Below are 20,917 nucleotides of genomic sequence, written 5' to 3' on the forward strand. Positions count from 1 at the left end.
GAAGCAGTGAGAGTAGGTGGGACCGGGATGCAGGGAGAGAGAGTCATCCCCTCCCCTCTCCCAGCTTTTCTCAATCTCTCTCTCTCACTCACTTTTGCTCCCTCTCACAATCCTTTGCTCACTATATTGACCACACAGTGGGTTAAGTGAGTCAGTAATCAAGTGAGTGTTGGAGAGCATTGTCTCTCTTGTCTTGATAGTTTTGATTCCATCTCTGTCTTCAAAACATGATGGTGTCCTGACTCCTGACAGCATTCAGACCTGTCTTCACCGCGGACAACATTGTGAGTGGAGGAGAGCGGTTAAGACTTTGGTGTGTGGGGGGCTGTTCCAGTTACTTACAGGATTACCACAGGAATACATACCATCCTTTGATTGCGTGAGAGCGTGTTCACGGGCGTGTGTGTCGTGCCCTAGCTGTGCTATGTCGGCCCCTGTCAAGACAAACGGGCGGGGATCAGCATGAAAGGCGGTCGTCACAAACGGGAATGTGCCTGCCCACACCTGTTCCAAAAAGTTGTCACCAAATGTGGCTGCTGCTACGCCCGTGTCACAGGTAAGCATGGCACGTGCCACTGTTCAGGGAGAGATCAGTCACAGCCACTGTGGTGTGATGGAGTTGAATGCAGTTTGTTTGCAGTATGTAGCACAGCATGTCACCAGTGTATGAATATGCAGATCATACAGAGTCAAGCTTTTCCCGTTAATCCATCTGCTCATAGGTCAGACACCACTGGGGATGTGTGCAATAAATTGACATGCAGAGATGGAGTGTGTCACACTGTCATGCAGAGACTTGTTTCTGAAGTCAGAGTACTACTACTGACCTTGAGGAACCATGGGGCACTGCATCCCCTAAACGGCTTTTGCCATTAAGTTACTTTTCTGACCTTTCACCGGTTATTATGCTGCTGATATGAGAGGGGACAGAGAACAGAGAAGTGACATGTAAAACATTTTATGCGGTGGATGTTGTTAAGTCATAGAATTCAGGAGGAAATTGATGAGGATTTTAGGAGAAAGTGTTCTTGAGCAACTTTTTTCTTTTGTAGAGTTGAGCAGCCATCACAAGATCACAGAGGTAGATCCATTTGAATTCCGTGTTTACACTTCAGTATACACAGTGTTTGTTTGGTTGTGTATGTGAGTCTGTGACACATATACAGCTCCGGTCGCTGGCGTAACTTACGGGTCCAAACAGAAAGTGAGAGACAGACCAACATCTGGAACTCTGCAATGTCTCGGAATGTGCTGCTCTTGGATCATTGAATCATGGAAACGCAGGAGTCACTGAGTCACTCTCAACATTCCTTTCCTCAAAAAGCAAGGCTTAAGAAGCCCCCCCCCCCCCCACACACACACACACATGCACAGACGCACAACACACACACACACACACACACACACACACACACACACACACACACACACACACACGCACATGCCCATTGCCAACACTGATTTACTTCCTTTTCTATATTTTGGTCAGCCAGAAAAGAAACAAGAAACAACATTTCTGGAGACGGTTGATAAAAGTGTTATTATTGAGCATATTCAAATGGCCATTTTGATCATTTGATTATGTTATGTACTCAGGGGTGGATTTCCCATGTTTTCAATGGCCGCCATTTGAAAAAGGCCAATGTTCTCTCTCTATCGGGGTGTCAACTGATGAAAACCAATTAGTGCTTTAGCCTTGGTACCACCAGGTACCCCGGTACCGCCTCGCGGTGGCGCTATACCAGACTTTATGCTTTATGTTTTGGCCTATACGTCTTGAACCGTAGGTGGTAAAAAAAAAAAGGTTCACACTAATTTCCACCCAACTACATTTTCCACTATTTAGCATTTTCTTGAAAAACTACTTGGACTTTTGTCCAAAATGTACAGTTTTATCTGTGGAGTCATGTGCTGAACATGTATTATTCCAATTTTTCATATTCCATTCCGATATATGATTTTCTTCCTAAATTCATCCAATCCAATCCACCCCTGATTTTAATCACATATTGAGATGCCTCTAATCACTGTTTCTCAGTAGTCAAATCTGGCATTAATGGTACATTTACTTAGAATAGAATAAACAGAATGTATATTTATATACATGTGTATAGTTGTATAGTCTTGACTCATGAGTCATAACAATGTAGTGTCAAATAGGTTTTCATATTCTATACCGTTTGTAAACAGTAAACGAGTATTTTAGGCAATACTTTCTTTACCCCTTTTTACAATATTCTGGTACTGTTACAGGACGAGAACATGTGCATGTGTGTGCGCTCACACACACACACACACACACACACACACACACACACACACACACACACACACACACACACACACACACACACACACAGACACACACCAGTGTCCCAACCTTAGTTTAAATCCTCTGTTGTTCCAGTTGGCAGAGGGTGATTATAGAACAGCTCTTCTCTATTCTGTGTTTCACTGACAGACACAAGCTCTGCAAATGGAACACATGTGTACATGTGTCTAAATGAAAGTTATAGGATTACATTCATTCCGACCAATTTTGCCTTGCTTAAAGGTATATTCAGTGATTTCACTCAAAAAACCTTAGGTTTCGTTTTTGGCTGTGGGACCCAGCCTTTCGTCCAATCAGGATAGAGAGTCAAAAACGAAACCTAAGGTTTTTTGACCCCCAGGGGTTAACTGAGGACAGGGAGGAACTCCTTATATGGCCAGCACACTCCATAGTAGGGAGGATTATCACAACAAAACAAAGAAATAAGTGATATTTTAATTAAGTGAAATCACTGAATATATTTGCAAGAATACCGACTCATCTTATCTATATGGATAAGCTATTGGAGAGATGTGTTTTTATTTATTATTATAATTCTTGAATGTGCATCCCGCTGGGAGAAATGTCTTCTTTTGATGTGTCGGACTCGTTGAGTGTATTTGTGTGAGAGTTTAGGTGACCTTCTGCAATGACAACCAGTACAGACCCATCTCACCAACACTCTGGTTTTCTATCTAATATATCTTTCTCTTCTGCCTTTTATTTCCCCATTCAGTTGTCTAGAGTCTCAGCAGGGAGTCCGGAGGAACATAAAGTGGTCAGACTCTTAATTTATTTTATGTTTTCCCTCCGTTTTTGACCCTTGTCTTCCTCTTTTCTCTCCTCTTACTGGCCGTGCTCTACTTTCATCCTGAAGACCTTAAACCCTCTTCACTGTCGCGTCGATAAATGTTCCCTCTCTCATCTCTGTCCCTCCTTTCATTTGGCAGTATATTCAGCGTACTGTTTATAAACATAGTGAGACTCCACTGGATACCGTGTGGATGTGTGTCGGAGACATGGTCTGAAAAATATTTCAAGTCCCTCCAGCAGCAGTCTAACCATCACATAACACATAAATCACTCTAGTCTAGTACATAAGCCCCCCTGTGACTAATAGTCCATTAGTCCGCAACAGTGTGCATGTGAGGTCATCATCACCATTACCATCATGTGTACAAATGAGCCAAATAAAAAGGAAATTGACCATATTCATATGGTGGCCAACCCACCCCTCTCCGAGTATGATGTAATAGCAAAATGGTCGCTGTTCGAATATGGTCAATGACTTTGTGTGTCCGTGCCAAGTCTTGTGAGTTGTGAGCTGAATGGAGTCAGTCCAAAGACCCGGTCCGTGGTGTACAAAAACCTGAGCACGTAAACTGTGCTTCTAAAGTGGGTCTGTGGAGGCTTGATTGGGTTTCTTCATTGTACACAGAACAAGCAGTTAGTAGATGTATATGGAAATCTATATATTTTAGGGATGAGAGGAGTGCAGACTGTGAGGTATTTTCCTTGGCAAGATTCCAAGAGGAAGTGAGACTGGGCAATTGGAGTGCCAATAAGCCTGCGCTTTATTGCAATGATGATGATGACTTCATCTAATGGCATGCACCAGCTCTGACCCTCTTTATAGACTTCTACTTGCCCTCAAGTGAGGCAATGAGAGCTGCCGAAGATGGGGAGGGATGGAGAGAGCTGGTCAACAGATCGTCTGTGCCTGTAGTGCAGTTGTAACTTGTAGGATAGGACGGGGCATCTCAAAGTGGGTGCCGTGGGCCTTAACGCAAGTCCAGGGGTGCCTCAGAATACTTTGATAATATTTGAAATTCATCAATGTCACTTCAGTTTAACCACATAGCATAGACCCTCTATGCTTAGTAAAACAGACCGGTGTTAAACTCTACTTGGTGCGTTCTTTTAGGGCCTACAGTACACCAAGTCTCTTCACCAAAAATAGATATACAGGCTAATGTTGGTGAATGTTCCCCCCGGAATTGGAATGCTGGTATAAAGCAGTAAGTTATTTTCAGTCTGTTGTAATGGAAACATGCATATTTAAATACCGTTAATTTGACAAAAGGCTAAAGTAATAACAATGTAATTCAAGGGTGCCATGGATGAAAAAGTTATTTACAGGGGAGACCTGAGCCAAACATGTTTGAGAACCACTGGTATAGGATAGGATGATAGGATCGGACTTGGACAACCACAAAATGCAACCCAGACATGCAACGTGCAATGGAGCTATAGAGATCATTAGACCTGGGGCAGTGTCGCGACATTTGAAGTGGTGTTCCGAGTTCCCACAGCATCTAAATAAGTACTGCTGTTACTGACCATGACCATTTATGGGGGTTGAGCGGGGAACACGGAGCACTGTGTGGATGTGTCTCCTAACCATCTCTGTGGTAGAGAAAGACCACCATACATCACAGACCGCAAGAGGGTCGTCTCTGTCTTTCGGTTGATCCCAACCCAGTGTTTGAGAACCAGTGTATTATACAGTATGTTCTATTTGACTGATGAATTGAGTACAATGAACCACAATGAAAACGAGCCCCCTGGGGCTAAGTTCTTACGTCATCCTTTTAGCATAAACCTTTGACTGTAGCCTACTATACTTGTTTTAACAATCCTGCTAATGGAGTATTCAATCAATCAGTCAATTAAACCAATCTGAAAAATAGGTTTGTCGGGGACAGGGTTGTCTCTGTCACAATACAAGTTCCACTTCCAATTTAAAAAGGACAGACTGCTAGTCACACTGGCGGGGTAATGTGTACAGTTACAGTTACAGTATGCAGTCACACTGGCAGGGTAATGTGTACAGTTACAGTATGCAGTCACACTGGCAGGGTAATGTGTACAGTTACAGTATGCAGTCACACTGGCAGGGTAATGTGTACAGTTACAGTATGCAGTCACACTGGCAGGGTAATGGGTACAGTTACAGTATGCAGTCACACTGGCAGGGTAATGGGTACAGTTACAGTATGCAGTCACACTGGCAGTTACAGTATGCGTCTCAGACCATCCGTGTTACAGTGAGCATGCTGAGCATAATACAGAATTCTTAATCATTCTGTTTCGTTGAGGACCTTCATTGTTGTTCTTCTACTTATGTGACTAAACCTTGTTTGTTTGTAGTTTTTTGTGCACACAGACACACACACACACACACGCACACACACACACACACACACACGCACACACACACACACACACACGCACGCACGCACGCACGCACGCACGCACGCACGCACGCACGCACGCACGCACGCACACACACACACACACACACACACACACACACACACACACAGTATAGCCTACTGTATACACACAGTCACACGCACATGCTCATGTGGCATTTACACAAGCAAGCAAGCTTACACACGCTGCTGACATTGTGGTTGTGATCCATATGCCGATCCAGCTGTTGCTGTGTGGGAAAAGGGTCCATTACATAAGCACCTCAAACAAACACCATGAGCCTGAGTCGCTCACCATGTTTCTTCAGCTCTGCTTTGCACGTCACACTGACCATTAAGCACCATTAAGAGTGGGTTCAGAGAGAATGTTGATGTGTTTGTGGAAAACCTTGCACCGTTTCCACAGCAGAGGTACCTGTCCTGCTGTGTCACAAGATGGCTGTTAGTGGCTTTATATGAGCAGACACTAAAAGCGTCATCACAAATGTAAGCTATAGAGGAGAACATTACAGCCGCTGGCCCGTTGTGATAAGAGATATTTGTACTGTAAGCATCAACATACATGCCTAGAGGTTATTTGATATATTGGACTGATATACAATATATACTATCATATCAGAATCAGCGACTACAGGCATCACCACTTCACCAGTATGGCAGATTATTTTTCTACATTTAAGCATTAATTATGCACATTGTTGATGATGTTATCCATTGTAATACTATCTTTCTAAAAATATATTTTGAATACACAAGAAGGAACATTTCAACCACTACTGTGGAGCTTGAAATGTAAAATAAGAGTAGAAAATAAAACACGTGAAGACAGTGGAATCAAATACCTTTTCAGATACTGTACATTAAATATGAATATTGGAATCTTTGAGGGAGATGTTGATATCTGCCTCCCTTTTCTCCAAAATATCTGAATGTTTTATTGGCCTTGACAAATCCATATCAGACAACATCCAGCTTAAATGAATACTGTTCAGTATATGGTTGAAGTATTGGTGGAATCATTTGTCGGTTATCTTGAGTTCAGGTTGGAAACCAGGTTACCCAGGCTAGTTGTCGGTAGCATTCCTTTGACATTGTTAAAATAAGGTTGTTATCATGGCGGCTATGTTCCCAGTGTAGAGTGAATGTAAGGATTGCTACTGAAATATTCAAGCTTGATCCCCACCGTCTGGCTTTCAGAAGTTACGTCATATGGCAGCCAAGTCTAATGATGTAAAAAACAGCACCCCACGTGACGTCAAATAACAGCCAAGTCTATGGACTTTTAATGTCACTTGCTTTTAATGTCACTAGCTTGCAAACAGGTGTATCAAATCCAGTACATATTACACAGTCTATTGCTCAAAGGCTGCAGTCCAGCTGAGCAGATATGCCTATACAACACACTCTATTATAGTATACTGCCACCACACACTCCAACATCATACCACCACCCACTGCCCTACCACCACCCACCGCCCTACCACCACCCACTCCCACCACCCTGCCACCACCCTGCACTCCCACCGCAGCCACTAAACCCATCCAGTCCCTCCCCTCCCTCCCTCATAATCCGACTTGCTGTTCTACACATCCCATTACAGAAATGAGTTTGTGTTGCTCACTGGACAACAGCAAAGTAATGAAGGATTCATTTTAATCAGAGTAGCTGTGCATGGGTCCATGGGTGCCGCAGAATACTTTGATAATATTTGGAATTGATCAATATCACTTCAGTTTAACCACTTAAACCGGATGGACCTGATTAAGATGGACCACCAAACCTCCTCGCCAAACATAGCCAATCTACGAGCTGTGAGCTTGTAGATCTGCTATTTTTGTTCCCCCAGAAGAGGGATGCTGGGGTATACTTGACATTTAACCACTGTTAAATGTCAAGTATAAAGTTATTTTCAATCTGCCGAAATGGAAACAAACTTTTCTCTCAAGTTTTCCTTGTTACACGTATACTGTATCTCAGGGGGAAAGATTTACATATTTACGTACAGTAATTTGACGTAAATGTAAAGTTCTATAAAGTAACCAATGTAATTCAGGCGTGATCTGAGATGAAAAAGTTTGAGACCCACAGCACCAGTGATAACTGCAGTGTTTTGCGAAGTAGACTGATAATGTGTGACCCAAGGTGTGATATAGCATGTTCATAGACATAGTATATGTTGTGATCTTTGGGCGACCATCTATAACTCCTCTAGAAGTCTCCATTCTAAACCGTGGGGTGGTGGGTGAGGATCCATTGAGTCGCAGGCACGGAGAACACATGCCAACACAGCGAGGTATTACACATATCTTCTGAAGTTTATTACACACAGAGAAATACAGTAAGGACAGTGGATAAGATGACGTCCTAGCAGATTATGGAAACGAAGATAAGCACACAATGAGCAGGAACAAGCATATACATCTCATATCATATTGTGCATACAGTCAGTTGATACAGTAGTGGACAATCATTGTGTCATGGTTATCAATATGCTTATGCAGATAAATGTTTTGTCACTGTCAGTCAGGCAGCTGAGGCCATATTTCATAATAGTACACATGATCATCAGTGGTGGAAAAAGTACTCACGTCTCTTACTTAAGTAAAAGTATCAAATCAATGCTGCAATGTAGAACTACTCTGTTACAACTAAAAGTCTGGAATTCAAATTAACAAAATAGAAAGTACTCATTGTGCAGAATGTCCATTTCAAGTTTTCAAATGTTTTGAAAACTGCAGATCTACAAGCTCACAATGGACACGTCACATTGCGGTGCAATGTAATACTTTGTAATAATAATCAAAATCTACAAAGTAACTAGTAAGTAAGTTTTCAAATAAAGGTATTGGAGTAAAAGTATTTTTTTTGCCTCTGATATGTAGGGGAGTAGAAGTAGAAATAATGAAAATTGGAAATACTCAAATTAAGTATAACTACCTCAATTGTACTTAAGTACAGTACTTGAGTAAATGTACTTAGTTACTTTCCACCACTACTGATGTCCATGGGGTCGGGTGCAGACAGTGAGGAAATTCACTTCCCGCTGGCATGGTTTTCCGCAGGATAAAGCAAGAGGAGAATTGAGATGATGACAGTGGAGGGTAGGTCCCATATTATTATAGGCTTTCTTTTTACTGTCAATGCGGTGCCTCCTTGAACACTTGGACAATGTTCTCCCAAATATCTGTCTCAGTTTTTCTCCAAGGCCCTCAGCTTTTTTCTTTTTAAAATAAAAGTGCTGACAGCAAATGTGGGCTTCTTCTGGGGGGTGGCTATAGAGTGACAACATAGGATTCCTGAAACGGTCTGCTTCAGCAGAATATAATGAAATGTTAATGTCAGGGTATTTAATTAGAACAGTATGTTTGAGCTTGTTGTACCCATTTCCATAATCCACAGGCTTTAGACTGAAAGCTGAATCCTTCTGCGGTGTAAACGAGTGATGGCTCATGCATGAAGCCATCACTTTATACCTTTATAGGAGGATAGGACATGACAGGTCAATCAGGAATACCTTTGGATCACACAAGTTCAGGATTCAGGAAATGTCTGAGATGTGCTGACTGAATCTGATCCCTCTCTCTGGCTGGCTTAATGATTCTTTTCATGCTTTTCTCATCATCCACTTTCTATTAGAATATATGCTGTAATATAATGTAATGTAATATAGTAACGTCAAATGTATCAGATATAAAGGTATCCTCTCTAAACCTAGAATAAATTCTAAACAGGTTATGGGCCCTTCAGTCACTATAGTACAGTCCTATACTCTCTAGAATTCTCAAGCTCAAGCTTATACATCTGCTATTTCTGAAAAGCAAAAAGAAAAGGTAAAATGATGATGCTTTCCCAGTTTTAATGGGTTAAAAGCAGACTGAAAACATATTTATTTTCACAAAGCGTTTAGCTAGGTTCAAAGTGTACTCTTAACATATAGTACTACCTTTTTTATTGTACTGTTGCTTTATTCATTATGTTTTAATTGATCTTATGTAATTAATTAGCTATTTAATATGTTCCTGCTGGGGATGCACAATATTGAAAGTTTGGCCGATATCCGTTTATCCGATTATATCCGATATTGCAAAACAAGTTTCCAGTAGGGTTTAACTTACAACTGATATCCAGTGACTGTGATTCTGGGTGCAGATGCAGAATTCTAATAAATAGTGCATTCTTATTACTTGATTATTACTGATTTTATTTAAAAAAAAATCCAAATTGTTGACACGTTTTGTCATGGTTGATTTTGAAGCTCTGTATATATGAAATATAAATACATGTGACTTGATTTGACTTCTTCAACGATGCATTTTGCTTTGCCGATGTTAAAGTTATTATTAATTGAGATACACTGCAGTAGTGGGTATAGATAAGGCATATTATTCACGCGTCTGAATATTGGCTTGATATTACAGCACATCTCCTGACACCGACTTTGGTTGTTGACACCAAAGGTTTCAAGACACTTGAAAATGGGACTCAGCTGCCTCTTTACTCCTTTGATATACCAGATGTTACCTATCAGAGCAATATTTTCTCTGTGTTGTTAATCATTCAGGCCTGGCAGGCACAGTAACTGCAGTTGCCGAAGTTACTGTTAGGGCTTAAAGCAGGAAATTGAACTACATTTTTGTACAGAGATCCACAGTCTACAGTATCTGACCTAAGAGCATTTCTATACCCTATAATTAGCTATTTCACTTTTAACCCACCCTCATAGAATTTCACATGATCTTTTTCCATCTGTTTCTCTCTCCCACTCGGGTAGAATCCTACTCTGCAGCAGGGAGCGAGGGAAGCATCCCTCCCACGGTCGGCCCTATGCCTCTCCAGGCCTCAGGCACCTCCAGCTCGCAGTCCTCACCGGGAGGATCACGGCACGCCGTCAGTGCCCTGAAGAAGTGGCTCACCAACCCAGTTCGCAAGCTCAGCTCTGAAGCCAGGGGAGGTGGAGGGGGTAAGGGTGATAAGCTAATGACCAAGGCAGAAGGGAAGTCTCCCTCTGCCATCCTCCCCGACGGGCAAACTCAGGGAAGGACCATTGAACAGCCTGACAACTATACCATCCTCCCCATAATACAGACAGACACGGTGAGATTCAGTGAAACCATTTCAAACCTATTTTTAAGATGCATGAGGGGTTCAATTTGTTGTGCATATTTGTTATGTGTCTCTCATGTCTGCCAATCGATTTTGTCTTGTACAGGAGAGGCATGATGGTCCGCTGTCTCCTACAGCGCTTTCTGCACTTCAAACACTCAGTCAAACACCCTCATTTGACCTTCTGCAAGATGCACACAGTCAGGTAATGGAACTCTTTCTTTCTTTCTTTCTTTCTTTCTTTCTTTTTTTCTTTCTTTCTTTCTTTCTTTCTTTCAGCCTGGATATGCATTTCTTGCTCGCACATGAATGGGCATGATGCAATGCATACACACGTTTGTCATGCATTGGTCAGTAATAGGTTAGGCACACAACAACGTTGTGATTTTCTTTACACCTGCCTCCATTTCAAACACAGTTTTAGTATCATATTTTCGCATAATGTTTTGATACTTTTTGAAATATTTTACTATTTAAAACTTTAATAATGTGATACTGGAAGTCAGTGGAGGTCGTATTGGGCCGCAATGACACAGAGAAGAACAATATAATCGGTAGCGTATCGAAAACAGCCTTATCGGAATTGAACCGATCTCAAAATAATCACGATTATTTTCAACGATATTGATGACACAATAATAATGTGACCGTCAATGAAATCTGAAATGATCTTGTATACAGATTTGTTTGATTGTATAGTAGTCGATCTTACTCTGTAAAATGAAGAAAGAATAACATGAGACAGAGACGGTGACTGCTTTCTTTCAGTGCTGTGTAAACCACTTAGTTTTATTAAACACAATTCTTGTAATTGCATCATCATGCTATTATTAAGCCCATGGATATACAGAGTGAATTTATTAATACCTTTTATATAATCATTAACATGAATTATGTTTGTTATTTACAGCTATAGGTAGAGTAGTGGGGCGAGATGGAAAAGTGGCGACCGTACCTGTTACCAGTCAGATAGTACAGTTAAGCGTGGTTCTTGTATGACACCTGCATACACAGTAGCAGAAATAGTTGTGATCATATAATTGTGTCACATCTTGAAAATCAACAAGACAGTCAGAATGTCATACTATCATTATACACTATGGCAAATGCTGCCTAATGACTAAACAGCATAGACTGACCTGTCAAACCTATACATGTACCTTTCATCTGTGTCACATTAGCAACATAACTTGTTTAAAAAAATATATTTTTTCCTAGGAATTTAGATTTAGTTAGGATTTAGAAGCTGTGTTTAGAATTGGCCTCAGGTCTAAATGGGTTAATATACTATACTATACAATATCCTGATTGTTGGATTTACCGATACATTTTTAATTGTAAAAAGACTAGTTTATTGTCAGATTATGGACACACATTGTACTAATTAATGTCATAAAAATAAATACAATTAATTAATTACACTAACTAACTAAGTTGAGTCACATTGCACTGCAGTTCTGCAATTCAATCTGCAATTAATTAGGTTACACTTACACAATGTATGTGTCTAGACTTGTTTTTAAAGATTTGTTATTTTTTGGCTTTTGTGCCTTTATTGATAGTCACAGTGAAGACGGACAGGAAAGAGGGAGAGGGGAGAGGGGAGAGACATGCAGCAAAGGTCGTCATGAACGGGACAGAGCCTATATGTGGCATGTTGTGCCTAGACCACTATAGGCCAGCAGGCGCCCCACCTTCCAAACACTTTAAGACCACACACATTCAGGCATAAACACACAGTGTGTATGGACGCACTTGCATGCATACAGCCATGCACACTTACGCACGCACGCACACACGCATGCACGCAAACACGCACGCACGCACGCACGGACGGACGCACGCACGCACACACACACACACACACACACACACACACACACACACACACACACACACACACTACACCACCTTTCTCTGAAAACTCTTTACTGGGCTGATTAGCTTTCAAAAGCTCTGTGTGGTGGAATCAATCCTGTGGGCCTTTCTCCAGGCAGCATCTGGAAGTGATCACTGCAGGCAGGCAGGCAGGCAGGCAGAAACAGGGTCAGAGCTGGGGGGTGCATGGTGGGGGCTGTGTGGGGGTGCTGCCGGGGGTTTAAAGGGATGCAAAGGAAGACACCAAAATTGGAAGGAGAACAGGAGAAGCCTTGGGGCAGGGTGAGGAAGGGGCCAGTGGAGTTTGGACAATAGTCCATGTGCCTTCAAGATTGAGGGGGAACTTAAGGATTCTTTCCAGCTAGCAAGGCAGCAAGTAAAGCGTGATTTATGCTCATAGTCATACGACGGTGTACTGAGCCGAAAGTAGAAGATATGTGACGCTCTGTAAGCTTGTACAGTATATTGTCTATTTTCAGTATGACAATTTTTAATTAAGCATAACAATTAAATTAAAGTAAAGTAAAGTTTCTTTGGGCAGACATACTGTATATTTAGATCCATCCTTAAATCTAGAAGAAAAGAGCTTATACACATTTTACAGTAGGAGAGGAGTCAAGTGTTTTAGTTAGTAAGTAGTTAACATGTTTGTGAACCTTATGGGTCCATTCTTGCACTAAACACTCAGGACTTTGCTGTGTACTGTATGTATGTCTGGAGATGACATTTGGGGAAATGCTAGCCAGGTTGGTGGTCAATCAGTTAAGCCTGTAAGTAAAGTAGTCCGGCAGCCGGGGACGTGGAGTGGGAAATGTGGCATATAGTTTATTTTATTGGCCCAAAATATATTGTCTATATACTGTATATACATTCATGAATCCACCTGCTGACCGGCTGTCATCATTGAGCTGAATTGCTGAATGAATGTATGTATATAGACAATGTTTTAGGCCAATAAAAAAAAACTATATACCAAATTTCCCACTTTGAACAAAAAAAGCCTGTTGGCTGCTGGACTATGGGTAAGATTGGGTGAAATCAACATTTTATATGCAATGCGTGAGAGACTTAAAAAGAAAACACAGAGTGAGTGAGTTGTGACCTACAAACTGACTGAATAGAAGGATTATCCTTCAGTGCACTAAAGGGAGGGAATGAAAAGTATAGCACAGATAGGGGAGACTATGGGAGGAGGATTACACTTCACATTCATATTAGGAGATTATACTGAGCTATAGGTGACGACTCATATATTCAGCGTACAATAACTCTCTCTCAAACATAGTCTGTCAGCCCAGACCTTTTCACACAGCCTCTGTTATCTCGTTGTTTGTTTGATTGTTTCAGAGCGGCTCATAATTCAACTCCATCCATCACGGCTAATACTCCACTTTCGTTATCTGCATGCACATGGTATACGAGCCTCAGCAGAACCTAAACGTCATGAAAAAAGCCCTTATTCTTGCTACACAGCAGGGTTACTTGGGGTTTGGAGCGGCAGCATTTTTCCAAAGGGGGATAAATGATAAATGATGGATTACCCAACAGACTGGTTAATAGCCCACAAAGTTCCTTGCCATGGCTTGTCCCTCTCATTTCCTCACCCTCCCGTGGCTGTCTGCTTCCTGGATCAGAAGTTGCCGTATTCTAGCTGCTGATGCGGCATAATTATTTCAGCGACTGTCTGGGCCGTGCCCACCGGCTGCACCGCAGACCACTGTCTCATACCACGGGTCGGAGGAGGCCATTCACAGAGGCTTCTCATGTTAGTTTTATTCATGTCTGAGTAAATGTCTGAGGGATTTCAGTTGACAAAAGAATCTTCTGGTGGGCTTTGATGGCATTGTAATGACTGATTTTACACTTGGTTGCATGCTGAAAATAGCTGATCTACACAAACTCACGACGTATTGCAGCGCAACGTGTTGTGAGCTTGTAGATCTGCTATTTTCATCGTGCAACCAAACACAAAATGACTTGTCTTTTCTATAGTTTTTATTTGTTAACGAAATTGTCAATAGTTTTAGTCATCATAGCTTAGTTTTTATCTCGTTTTTTGTAAGTGAAAAAAGGTAGTCGACAGAACATTTTTCGTCATAGTTAGTCGACGAAATCAACACGACTCCATCCAGAACGGTATTGTTGATACAGTCCTGTTGCAGAACGTATTACTGTACTTACTGCACCATTGTATGCACAATATGCATTATATGTCCTTCCTCTTTTGCAGGGCGATCAATCTGAATCCAATGTTATCTTAGGAGAAGACTGCTGCACCATTAACGATGACTCGGCCACCCGGTGGTCAGCTACAGTGGACAGTGAAGAGGACAGAAGACTAGCCTTAGAGAAGAGCATGTAGGTGATGTTTAACCTTTACATAAACACAGAGTTAAGACCATTACTGGAGAGACCCAGACCTCTAAGAATTGAAGATATTCACTTGGCAGAAATTTTACAAACGACTGAATTCTCATGGAGATACACATGCCTTTGAAGTCCATCGGTTGGAAGGCCCTCACGTTATGTAGCGAGACAGAGAAACAGACACAGATGTCGTGCATATAGATGGATGAATGATTCTGTTCATATTTATTTAATTCTACTATATTTTTCATGCAGCTTATCATCTGTCCCTCCCTCCTTCTCTTCATGATCTTCTCAGATACGTGCTGACAGAGTTGATAGAGACGGAACGGTTGTACGTGGATGACCTGGGACTTATAGTAGAGGTATGTTCATTCTCCGCCACTGAAAATGCTCAGCTGCAATCTGTAAGATTTAAGTCCTACACTGGTTTCGAACTTGGGTCTCTCGTGTGATGCGAGTGTCGAAATGTCTACTGCTGACTGATAAAGCCTGATATTATAGGTCCTACTCAATGGAAGAGCAGGGAGACCAACTACAACCACCACAGTTGTGTTAGTGATATTGTATTATTACACGGCTTGGTTGAATGCTTGATTCTAATAAACCACTGAATTAGCCATTCACTATAAACCCCACCCCCAAAGCGATTGTCCAATGGCAATCCAAATAGTTTAGAAACCGTTGCTAAGGATGGCAAGCGTTTGTCACCTCATAGCTGTCAATGTTATTTTGCATGGCTGTGTTGTTGAACACATACACAGCTTAACATCGGGAAAGTGAACCACCCAGGTGATGGCAATAATACTAATCACTATAATCTTACCGTGCATTACATGAAGACTCCTGTCGGACATTGTAAGTTGATTCTCCCTCGTATTTCTAGTTTATTGAAATAATGTCATGCACATTTGTCCAGTGTATAGCCTACTGCATGCCTGGTTGACTAGATTTAGAAGACATTTTGAAGCTCTTGCTACTGAAATGATCGATTATTTACTGTAACAAGCATCTCAATGGGTGAGAAGGAAAGCTTGCCATCTCTCCTCTCTTAGTAACTGTTGCTAACATGCCTATTGGACAAGGACGGGTTGGGGAGGGACTTAGCGAAGGGCTAATTCAGCGGTGTGTTATTTATGAATAATGACCGATGGGCTCGATAACAGACCACTGTCCAATCAAAGCCTCAGAGCACCTGCTGCGCCGCTTGAAGTTTATGATGTAACCAACATGACATGCCATTTACAACTAATCGTTGCTCTCAGGAATGTTTTTAGTTTTCTCAACAATGACCGGTCAACTGTCAATTATTCCTTGCTTATTGCATAACATACTCTAACACAGGGGTTCTCAAATTATTTTTGGAGGGAGTCCCCAAAAAAATAGAAAAAAAAGCATTTCCCGGGGGTCCCCAGCCAAAAACGTTGAGAACCTCTGCTCTAACATGATTGGTTATTAGAATAATGTTTTATTTTATTAGAAGAAGTTATGGATTGCACCTTATGTCTAACCTCATGCACATGGATATGCCAGCCTATGATTAAATATATAGCTTGTTTTTGATTATTTCTTAACCCCCTTGCTGTCCCCCTCTTCTTTTTTTTCCTTTTCTTTCTGGAAACAACAAGCTTGCACAAAAACAAATTTCACCCACTGTTTCACACCTGTGATGTGATATAAATATAAAGGTGATTGTGATTGTGATCTGACAGGGCTACATGGGCACCATGGCAAACCAAGGGGTTCCAGAAGACATGAAAGGGAGGGACAAAATAGTGTTTGGAAACATCCACCAGATTTATGACTGGCACAAGGAGTGAGTTATGCCACTTCCCTTATCTTGTGTTCTGTCTCCTTTTCACTTGCAGTTTTGTGTGTGTTTTCATAAGAACAAAGTATATGAAGCGTTTTCCTGTTCTGCCAAGATGTGTGTGAGTACACATTAGTGGTTCAGCATGTGTGTGTCAGGTCCCATGTGACTATTTGCTACTTCCTGTGTACGTCTGTGTGTGTGTGTGTGTGTGTGTGTGTGTGTGTGTGTGTGTGTGTGTGTGTGTGTGTGTGTGTGTGTGTGTGTGTGTGTGTGTGTGTGTGTGTGTGTGTGTGTGTGTGTGTGTGTGCGTGTGCGTGTGAGTCCTCAGGAATAGTTGTTTTATGGTTAAAATAATTTTAGGAAAAGATTCATGTTGGATTTATAGGATTAGACATTTAGAGGTTATGTTTAGGGCTTGCGGTTTGAGTTTCAAACGTGTGTGTGTGTGTGTGTGTGTGTGTGTGTGTGTGTGTGTGTGTGTGTGTGTGTGTGTGTGTGTGTGTGTGTGTGTGTGTGTGTGTGTGTGTGTGTGTGTGTGTGTGTGTGTGTGTGTGCGTGCGTGCGTGCGTGCAAGATCATGAGTACAGTATGTGTTTAGCCGAGTGATAATTCCTGCCTGACATTCGGCACTCTGTGTCACACAGCTACTTCCTGGGAGAGCTGGAGAAATGTGTGGGTGAACCAGAGCGACTGGCCCAACTCTTCATCAAGCATGTGAGTGTGCATACTGTACTGTACTGTAGCTGCATGTGCATACTGTACTGTAGCTGCATGCATGGATTGAAGTTGTCATTCACCACGACGTGTTTTCAATCATTTGGATTCCATATAGAAGCCAGCGTATTCTATGGAAGCATGTTGTGCAGTGAATACATTTATTAAGTGGTCAAACTAGCAATATGTTCTGAAGCATCTTCCCCAAAGCCCTAATCTTCTTAGATATTTCATATAAGCAAAGGTTCTTCACCTTGTTTTCAGTATGTAGAACAGCAGTACAAAAACATCATAATTGTACATATCGTGTTGTTCAGCATTAGTGTGAGGGGCTATTTCACACAGTCCTGAGATTTTATTTTGCTTTAGCCTTTAATCCATGTGCATGACAAGCTGGCTTTGGTTCTTCTCTCTGGGTGTTTTTGGTTTGAGACAGCGGTGGAAGAAGTTTTACTTAAGCAAAAGTAATTATACCACATAATAGAAATTCTTAGTTACCAGTAAAAGTCAATTGCAAAAGTATTGACATTGAAAAATAGTACCAAAAGCAAAAGTAGCCATTATGTGTCCCGTCACTCCGTGTCCCATGTAATACGTTTTCAACATTTGTCAAAATCTGTCAGAAATAGTAGATCCACAAACTCACAACGTGTCATGGTGTAATGAAGTATAATTACTGTATTCAAGTATTGAAAAATGTACATGCTCAAATAAGTTAAAAGTACTTAAAAAGTTTACTTAATTACAGTTCTTAAGATGTATATGATTTTCTTTCAGTATAAAAGTCTTCTTGGCTCCCTGCCCTCCAGATGCATGTTGTTCTTTCAGTATAAAAGTCTTCTTGGCCCGCTGCCATCCAGATGCATGTTGTTCTTTCAGTATAAAAGTCTTCTTGGACCGCTGCCATCCAGAATGCATGTCCTTTCGGCAGCATGATCACACTGTTGGTCCATGTCATCAGTAGCAGAGCTTCCACTGATGCAGGGCTCCCCCAAACCGTTCAGCTATAGTGTTGATTTTGACAGCAAATGTTGATTTAGTTTAGTCATAGTCTTTTGAATAAAATATAATATAATATTCGTATTGCAGTCATCTGAACTAAGCCCAATTTCTTCTGAAATACTGAGAATAACCAACGGATCTGATATTTTCACTATTTCTTAAAAAGTATGTAATTGTTTAGATCTTTCGATTCTTTTGAAAAAGGTTTTAACTTAAAAAGTTAAACTAAAGTTCTGAAAGTTCTGCATCCCAAAAATGGGGCCCCGATCTATTGTTTGAGAAACACTGTACTAATGTATACAACAGAGCTGCAGCAGCCTGCGTTAGGGGTCAGAGCTCAAGATGCAGTCAACTCAGTGGTCTGTGAAAACAACCAGAGGAAATCACTAGATGAGGGTCATATTTTGGTTTACTGTAAAATCACGATTGTTCATTTAACTCTGACAGTTACGAGTGCATTTTTACGCTCTCAGAGGTAAATTGATAATTGAACCGATCCCACTGCACACTGTATATTAGTAGGGTAAGTGATATGTTTTGGTTAAAACAAAAAGGTGATAGCACTATATTCTGATAGTAATCATTGATATAGAGTGTTTGTTCAGTAGGAGGGGTATCCATCTCCACCTCTCAATAAAGAGAAAATAATTTTTCAGGAGGGTGGCCAATCTTCAGCCAGCCAGGAGAAAGTACTCTTTTTTTGTTCTTTTTTCTCAGCTTCACTTTTATAGTGTTCCACTTCCAATTCTGTCAGCTCGTTTCTTGCGTGAGTTCTCTCTCCTGATTGGATCAAATTGGTATCCTGACCTGAAAATGCATTTTACGTTTTATCAAGAGCTGAAGGGACAGGGCCCTCACCTGTTACTGAACAAACAAGTCTACAATACTAACCCTAAAGGGCGAGGTTGTGCTGAAACAACAGAGATTCTTAATACGTCACAGTTGAGAAGCAGGAGCTAAACTATTAATCTGGTGTCAGTGAGCTCAGATGTAGAGTTGCTGGCCGGCTCCATATACTGTATGCAGATCTAGTATGTCAAACCATGTATGGCTATCCAGGGTTTGATGAGGTCAGTGTCGTGATCTTCATATATCCGGGTGATGATAGTCAGCTCCACATATGGAGATGTGTTGTACCAACATTCCTTTGCAAGTGTGACTCGTGTCGCGGCAACCACACTGGTTATCATGAGAGCTATTGTATCCAACGGTGCCATTCACCAGATTACGAGATTTGATTAATGAGCATTAATCCAGCATCAAAAATAATATAAAGTAAGATAAAAGATGGAGAATGGTTGATTTGTTGCTAGTACAGTATTAAGACAGATAGACCTTTATTGGTCCTGCAGGAGGCAGCACATCAGTTAAATTACTGATACAGAGTAAGAGAAGTCCTGCAAGATACAGCACGGGTAACGACCCAAAATAACACCTTTGAAACAATGAAAGCTAGCTCCTCTCTGCTCAGTGTTGCTGCTGTCCAGCCCCCAGTTTTATTGCCCCATGGGTGAATAAACCATTATTTTTCAGCCACTGGAACTATTTAAGGAGTAAAATCTCCTGCTCCTATTTAACAGACTTCAAAAGCTTTTTGTTTTAGCGAACACAGTCACACTGAGAGGAAAACAAAAGGCTCAATTCAGCAACCCTAATACTGTCTTTTCACTCTCTGCCTCATGTCCCCCTTCTTGATCAATGTCACTCTGTCTCTCTTTTCACTCTCTGCCTCATGTCCCCCTTCTTGATCAATGTCACTCTGTCTCTCTTTTCACTCTCTGCCTCATGTCCCCCTTCTTGATCAATGTCACTCTGTCTCTCTTTTCACTCTCTGCCTCATGTCCCCCTTCTTGATCAATGTCACTCTGTCTCTCTTTTTACAGCACATGCACACACGCGTGACTAAATAATTAAATAATGATTTCACTGACATCTCCTCTTGAACATGCAGGAGCGGCGCCTTCACATGTATGTGGTGTACTGCCAGAACAAACCCAAGTCGGAACACATTGTCTCAGAGTATATTGAGAACTACTTTGAGGTAAGGGCTCAACTTCTGTTCCTCATAAAAATAGTTACAAGTATTTCGTTTTTTCTTTATCACTATCCGTTTGAGTTTAAAATGATATAACAATACTTGGTGCGTAACGCTTTTCTTTGACCTGGCAGGAGCTCAGACAGCAGTTAGGCCACAGACTGCAACTCAATGACCTGCTCATCAAACCTGTCCAGAGGATTATGAAGTACCAGCTCCTTCTAAAGGTAACAATATTATGCATTATATGTATATTATGTGTCCATAGTTAGGATGACTGTGAACATTCCACCTGTAATGTGCACTGTGAGGCTGTAATGTGCACTGTGTTAAACTGTAGACACACACACACACACACACACACACACACACACACACACACACACACACACACGTTTTATTACTATACTTGTGAGGCTATAAAAACTTTAGGAAGGCATTGAAAAGACGTCCCAGAGAGACATATAATTTCTCTTTT

At 41.3% G+C, this 20,917-nt stretch overlaps 1 protein-coding gene across 2 annotated transcripts in view; it reads left to right on the plus strand.

Moving 5' to 3' along the window:
• The window catches only part of arhgef25b (Rho guanine nucleotide exchange factor (GEF) 25b), a 38,519-nt gene that overhangs the window by 11,483 nt on the left and 6,119 nt on the right, over nt 1-20,917 (plus strand). Inside the window, exons 1-9 of one of the 2 annotated variants that reach the window (XM_083770919.1) lie at nt 127-556; nt 10,299-10,621; nt 10,737-10,835; nt 14,739-14,866; nt 15,174-15,240; nt 16,588-16,691; nt 17,333-17,402; nt 20,356-20,445; nt 20,574-20,666. In XM_083770919.1, the coding sequence (XP_083627045.1) occupies nt 463-556; nt 10,299-10,621; nt 10,737-10,835; nt 14,739-14,866; nt 15,174-15,240; nt 16,588-16,691; nt 17,333-17,402; nt 20,356-20,445; nt 20,574-20,666 (1,068 nt within the window). In that variant the 5' untranslated portion in view covers nt 127-462. Of the gene's footprint in view, nt 1-126; nt 557-10,298; nt 10,622-10,736; nt 10,836-14,738; nt 14,867-15,173; nt 15,241-16,587; nt 16,692-17,332; nt 17,403-20,355; nt 20,446-20,573; nt 20,667-20,917 lie in introns of those variants that run through there. The other variant, XM_083770918.1, reaches the window with a different exon arrangement.

Source organism: Protomyctophum parallelum (assembly GCF_964188405.1).
Source record: "Protomyctophum parallelum genome assembly, chromosome: 8".
NCBI classification, from domain to species: Eukaryota; Metazoa; Chordata; class Actinopteri; order Myctophiformes; family Myctophidae; genus Protomyctophum; species Protomyctophum parallelum.